The sequence below is a fragment of the Brachyistius frenatus genome, unplaced genomic scaffold (assembly GCF_029030835.1).
Source record: "Brachyistius frenatus isolate BFR_SWC_R1_liver_20210118 unplaced genomic scaffold, ASM2903083v1 Contig_14, whole genome shotgun sequence".
NCBI lineage: Eukaryota > Metazoa > Chordata > Actinopteri > Embiotocidae > Brachyistius > Brachyistius frenatus.
In genome coordinates, this window is record NW_027210613.1 from 1,670,047 (window position 1) to 1,676,915 (window position 6,869).

The following is a 6,869-nucleotide window of genomic DNA, read 5'->3' on the forward strand; positions in this document are numbered from 1 at the left end:
CATGGACAGTCTGTCTTCATTGCATCAACACAATAGATTAGACAGAAGTTAATTCAAATGCAACTGTGTAATAATGAGTCGAACAATGCCGGCAGACTAATTGCAACATACGTCACTGCTGTTCTCATATTCATTGAGTCGTCTGTCTGCTCGTTCATTGTGCTCTGTACTCGCTGTAAATGTGCAGTGTGCGTCATGCTTTCCTAGTTTGTCCCTTGTGTTGTGTGTCTGTCATCTAAAACTGGATCAGTGAGTCGTTGCACTGTGGAGATTTAGCTGATCGGTTTGTTTGTTTGTTTGTTTGTGTACTATAACAGCAGCAGGACCTGAAGCTCTTGATCTGTTGCATTAGAGCTGAGTTACAGACAGACAGTAAACAGACAGTGTTGTGTTTGTTAGACGGGTCGATAGCGTCATGTTAACGAACACCATACTCGAGATTTAAATAAGATTTGGTCGTTTGTGTGCGACTTGGAGAAAGAGAGGAACTTGTCACCTTGATTTGTTTGCCATTTCCTTTTTCCAGATATAACTGTTTGAAAAGTTTTTTTGTTTTTGTATGACTCTCTGCTCTTTGGCTTTTTGTGTATGCGCAGTACATTTGTGTTACAGTTAATGTGTCTCTTTAATGAGAGAACAGCTGATCTACTTTACATGGACACTTAAAGGATGAAGGAACAAACTTTTAAACAATCTCAACAGGAACAGCTGCTGAAGTGAAAAAATATCAGTGTGTTAAATGTGTGCAGTATGTACGTGTGTGAAGGCAACTGAGTTTAATTCACCAGTCAGCATTTTATTGTCTCCCAGCTGAACCGCCAGATGGATGAAGAGCAGCCTCAGATCCTCACTTTAAACAATAACAGCCAACAGAAACCATTTCATTTCCTCGTGTTATTTTCATCAAAAATTCATATACAGGTACATTGATATTGCTTTATATCACTTTTACAGACAAATTTTACATCAAATCATGATCTAGACAAGCTCTATTTCCAAACTAGAAGCTTGAATTTATTAGCTTTTATTTACAATTGGCAGTATTCAGCTTCACTTTCAGCAGCGTGGCAGAAACTTATTCACTTTTGCTTCTTGTTAACATTTATTTCAATTCTATTTATTATTTAATTCAATTTATCTGGAGACATTCTGTAAAATCATATAATAGCATCTACTAAAGTCTTCATAGCATAGCTGAAGTCCACTATAGAGCACTCGGGACTAACACAGGTGCTTTAATTTACCCTTAGTCGGGAAATTAGATGTTTCAGAAAAACTTTTCCCGACAGGTTTTACAGTGTACTCTGTTCAGGAAGCTAATCCATCAAAAGACTGATTTCTGGGCAAAATATAGACGTGAATGATGATGTCTTGGCTTTCATGTGATGAAGGACGCCCTGGTGAATTACACCAAATGCTCAGGAAAAGGCAGACACCCGGTGTTGCACTGCTCCAGCACTGAATAACACTCCTCGGTCCAGGACTCGGGCAGCAGCATGAAATGCTGCGGATCAGCCCACCAAAATGCCCTCCAAACACAGAAACATCATTATCCCAAAAATATTTTTTTGCTGATGTCAAAGGGAAGCTGAGCTTTATTTAGACTTTTATTGAATTTGACAGTTGTTAGAAAGATATTATTTATTAGAGATTTAACCAGTGTGCATACATACTGTACATAATCGTCTTATAAAATCTGACCTGTAATATCTACAGCACTTGTAATCCTGATCTTAATGTGTCTGCCACTGAAGTCCATTATGCAATAATCAGGAGACTCCCAAGTATCTCATACAGACAACACCTCGTGCTTTCCAAAACATTTTTTGTGCTTTTCACACTGCACAGTTTGAGCCCAGGGTTACCTCCAGCAGGACGCACTGAAGCTGCCCTAACCCTTCTCATCCTGTTCAGACATGTGGTGACCGACTCTATACTGTGACTAAATGAAACGATTTTTAATGTTGTGTCGTACTGTTTTCTTTAATTCCAGATGATGTGATATGAAAAGACTTTTTTTTTTTTAAATTTTATAGTGCACTTGATTGAAGATGAAGTGAATTGAGGTTGTGGGCTGTAGTTGGCTGAATGCTCGGTCTGATAAAATGACCAAGATACATTTTGAGTTGTCAGTGAAATGAGAAATTTAACACTAATTTAAATTACATAAATCTAAATCAAGAAGAGTACTTTTTTTAATTTTTTTAAGGAACGGATATTTGCAAATTCCGCGGTTTATACTCAGTGCTTTCACCTTTGAAATGTTGATAGTGTATTACACTTATAGCCATTTTAATAACACAACAGTGCTGTGTTGTACCAGGCTTATCGCTAGTGAAAACTCAATTTACTTTTTTACCGTCACAAATTCCATGGAAAAAAATCAAATCCAACAATTAATTGATCTACTAACAAGCATTTGCCGTTTAAAGCATGTTAGCTTTATTTGTGTCATACAGTATCATTACACTGGGTAACATGCCCCTTCGTCACAGCTGTAGTTTATTTTGAACCCACCTGCCACCCCAAAAACTCACTAAAGTAAACCTGTATTTTTCCAACACTAAAAATAGTCCAAAACAATTGCAATAGTTCCCTATTGTGTGATTAATGTTTGAGAAAAACTACAGAGCCCAGCTGTTTTAGGAAGTTACAGAACCTTTTTCAATTAATTTGTGGCCCATTTTTGATTATTTCTATCCTTAACCCCAACTATAAGGGCCAACAAGTCCTCCAACCCAGAGGACTACACAGGTCGTTTGTTCCCTTAAGTACGACCCATTGGAGTGTTTCCAGAAATTGCAACCCTGGTTAACTTTAGGCACAAAAACTACTTGGTCAGGTTTGGGAAAGATAATGGTTTGGGTTAAAATGGTAAGTTACTGCGTCCTTAAAGTTAACAAACTGTTTCAACCTATCAAGAATAAACTCACATTATATAGTTGTCATCTGAACCTCGTTACCTCACCGGCTCACGTGAGTGTTGACTTTTCTTTGGCATTTTTTCCTTGGTACCGACCATGTTATGCAATGCCATGTTAAGAAGTTGTGGGCATTACATATAAGGCCAGAGGTCATTTGATGACGAGACACCGCAGTGTCTTTATTTCTAAGAACACTAGAGGTCGCTTTACCTTCAAAACATAACTGTGGGTCGTAATAAACTGCGTGCGCAGACGATCTGTGGGTTCGGACAGTCTCGGCAGGTTGGGGAAAAAAGAAGGTAGAGAGACGTTGTTGGTTTCGGTTATAAGATTTCTTGACAGTAACAAAAATACGGAAAATTGTCTGCCTTATTATTTGTGAGGAACGGGTGTAAAAGTGGTCTTATGTTCAGCCTGTTGCAGGATATGTGCTTTGAGAAATGACTCTACTCTCTGTGTATATGATGCTGGATTAATTGTAGGATGTGGTAAAGTCAGCCCTGGGTTACAGGAAGTGCAGTGTGAAAAGGGCTTAGCATTTCTGTGGGCTTTTATTCGGGCTAGTGGGCGATGTAACTCAGGGTTGGATGAAAACTAGCCATGCCTCTAGGAGGAGTACTCATACTCCTCTGCACTACGTCGTCCAAAGTCCATCCAGCCGAGGTAATCTCTGTCCTTTATCCTGTGGCCGGGGGACAGACCGCTGGCTCTGCTGGTGAGGGAGGATCTGGTGTGGTAGGGAGAGCCTAGACGAGATAGAAAAACACTCAGTGTATTTCATAACACCAGCTGGACACAATTCTCCTACCTTTTGCAACTGTATAATAACAATATAGCTTCTAAATGAGACTGTTAAAGTAACTCATGCTGACTTGTTTTGTTTCTATTTCCGTCATTGTGTGTTCTGCAAGACCGGTGAGCTCAGCAGGTCTCCCAGTCACACAGTGTTGACTTGAAGGAGGAATAAAGATGCACAGTGACAGAGGGAGAGGCCAGGAGGTACGAACACGAGTGAACGGGGAAAAGATGGAGGAGGCAGGCTGGTAGAGAAAATCAGGGGAAACGAACATGATAGAGACCGAGAGAGGCAACCAGGAGGAGGCATGGAAAGATGGAGACAATCGAGGATGCCAGAGGGGATGTGGGAAATGCCAGATGGTGGGACTCGAGCACAGCGTGAATGACGGCAGACTGCAGAGGGATGGGTGTCGGGACGAGAGAAATAACAAGGCTCGGAGCAAAATAAGACCAGAGGAATGATCTGCGTGTCATGAGATGAGATGACTACAGGGAAAGAGACTCACTCCAATTCCTCTATCTGTCCATCTCTGCTCTCCATCCTGCGTCAGTAATCATTCGTCTGACCACTCACCTTTCCTAGAGATGAATCTGGCCAGTAGCTGGCTCAGGCTGTTTGGAGTGTGTGCATCCTCCTGGGGTTGGTTGTAGTTGGAAAGCTGCCCTGAGTGGGGCGCTGGAGCAGAGCGGACCTGGCGTGTGTGGTTGGGTGAGGGGGGAGGCAGGCTGTCTGTCACAAGAGCCTTACTCTCAGCTCTCTGTGGCAGGAGCACATGAAGAAAACTTTACCACAACTTAAGTACAATTTTGTATTTAATATATCAAATCAAAAAAAAATTCTATGTAAAAATCAACATTTATAGGTCCTAAATGCGCTTCAATAAGGTGAGTATGAGCAGGGTTGGGGTATAGCCCTCATTCAGTCTGGTATCGACTGTAGCGTACACTATACACCTGTATGTTTCTGTCATTGAACCAAATTAAATTGACTACCTGGACACATTGTTTTGCTGACAGATGGAACATCCATTGGTAGGTAGTAGGTACTGCCCTCCTTCACTGTGTGTGTGTGTGTGTGTGTGTGGGGGAGGGAGGGGGGGGGGGTTCTCACCATGGACTGTGAAGGCAGACTCAGGGAACCACTGGACAAGGCAGCCAAGATAACACACACACAGATACCTACATTCATGACTGGACGGAGAAAAAAAAGTGGACAAAATATAACAAATCCAATATATTTAATGAGGTCATTTTTCTGTTGGATGTCTTTAGCTCTACTGTTTCTCCTCTGCCCTCTGTTCTCTCTAGCTGCCTCCCTTCGGCTTGTTGAGGGAGAAAAAAAAATCACAGGTAATGTTGGTTTTGCAGAAAGCAGCAGTAAATAATTATACAGTCAGTGAAGCACTGCGATGGAGGACAAGATTAACCTTTCATGGTTCTGCTGGAATATATGGAAAACATTATTATGTCACACAGTTCCTCGCTGTGCGACAGAGTAACGGTACGATTTAATGTTTAACACACACACTTGGTGGTGTGAATGTACACTGCCAGCATTATCAGGATCCCGAAGGAAACACTAATTATCTCTGAATCTTAATTTGGATCTACAGTGAAGACATAGGAGTCAATACTAACAATCTCACAAAAACGCTTGAAGCATATTTGTAATAATGTGAATTTATTGCAAAATGAAGTAATGAGGAGCTGAAATTTTTAATCTGTTGCCTCAAAAATGTACCCAACATCGATCTGTTGAGACCATTATTTATTGAGTAGACATGTTCTCAAGGGGAAAACTACAATAAAGCAGGTGTGTAATTACATTTGTCAGACTAATTTGCTGATTTTCTAACACTGTGTTTGTCTTGGAGCCTGACAAAGCAGCTTATTACTTGTGATGAATGATGCTTTATATCAGAGTGTTCTTCCTGAGGAAAATATTCGATAAAACCAACAACGCCAGCCGCTCGGAGGTTTTCAATCTCCAATCATTCAAAAGCCCCGCTGTCTCAGTCTGAGGGTTAGCTTTCTGTGGACCAGTCTTCTCTCTTAGTGGCAGCATGTGATCACCGTTACTTTAGGTCTTTTCTCATTTGATCCCTCTGTTTCTCCTTTACCGAGTCAAGGAATGGTCGTTTTACAGCAGTTCTTCTCTCAACAGTCTGGATAATACAGCTGCTGTGTTTCAAAGTTTCTTCCAGTTATGTTAACTGGACATTATCATTATCAATGCTCCTTAATAAAGTGGACGTCCAGTAGAGAATGGTGAAATGAAACAGCTCTGTGGTTTTCACTCAAGTTATATCTAAAATATATCTAAACAGTCTATTTAAATGATTTGGTTTAAAATGACACAGTGGTGGTGTAAATAGTCATTCTCTTGATGCTAATATAATTCCTGTTAGCAGCTGGTCATTGTCTATCATTCATAATTCAATGGGCTGCTAATGATGTGGTACTGTAATGTGTGTGAAAGCCCTCCTCTCCTCCTCCTCTCATTTTTCATTATGAATATTAAATATTGTCATCAACATTCCAGTTTTGTCTCAGACATCAATATTATTTTTTTCCTTAAAGCTGCAACCTACTGAACAAAAACTGTAAAAGATGGTGAGAATTTTTTTTTTCTCCTCTTTTCACATAAAACATGTAGTTTCTGTATTTGTACCATACAAAGATTACGGGAAAAAAAGCCAGGAAAACTCATGCAAGCAATTAGTCTTAACCAAAACTATTTTCTTGGAAGAATTTGTGATTAAAATGTAATTGTCCACATTTGGTAGAAAACTGCAATTTAGTAAACATATAAACTGCAAAGGCTTTTTTTTTTTTTTAAATTTTTTTTTTAAAATTCTTACCTGCAGCTGTTGGCGTAGACCAGGAGAGGATGAGCTGAAGATGTTGCACTTTGCTCCAGTGTTGAGGCTGTGGGTGAGTGAGAGAAGGGAAACCATATTTTATACTGATGGAGAGGAAGGGGGTGGGGCCTGGGCTGATGGGAGGAGCCTGTTGCTGAAGCATAAACTGACAGCACTGACGCCAATGAAGACGCAAACGTGCACACATACTGAAAACGCACAAATGAATTAACACACACACACACACACACACACACACACACACACACACACACACACACACACA

The 6,869-nt window shown here is 40.4% G+C and overlaps 1 protein-coding gene across 1 annotated transcript; it reads right to left on the minus strand.

Moving 5' to 3' along the window:
* Window positions 1-749: 749 nt before the first annotated feature.
* On the minus strand, window positions 750-6,640 carry ccka (cholecystokinin a). The gene is made up of 4 exons (XM_069693109.1): window positions 6,584-6,640; window positions 4,834-4,913; window positions 4,297-4,480; window positions 750-3,670 (listed from the first exon to the last, which is right to left on the minus strand). Exons 2-4 carry the CDS (start codon window positions 4,909-4,911, stop codon window positions 3,531-3,533), a joined length of 402 nt encoding a protein of 133 aa, XP_069549210.1. The 5' UTR covers window positions 4,912-4,913; window positions 6,584-6,640; the 3' UTR covers window positions 750-3,530.
* Window positions 6,641-6,869: the final 229 nt, after the last annotated feature.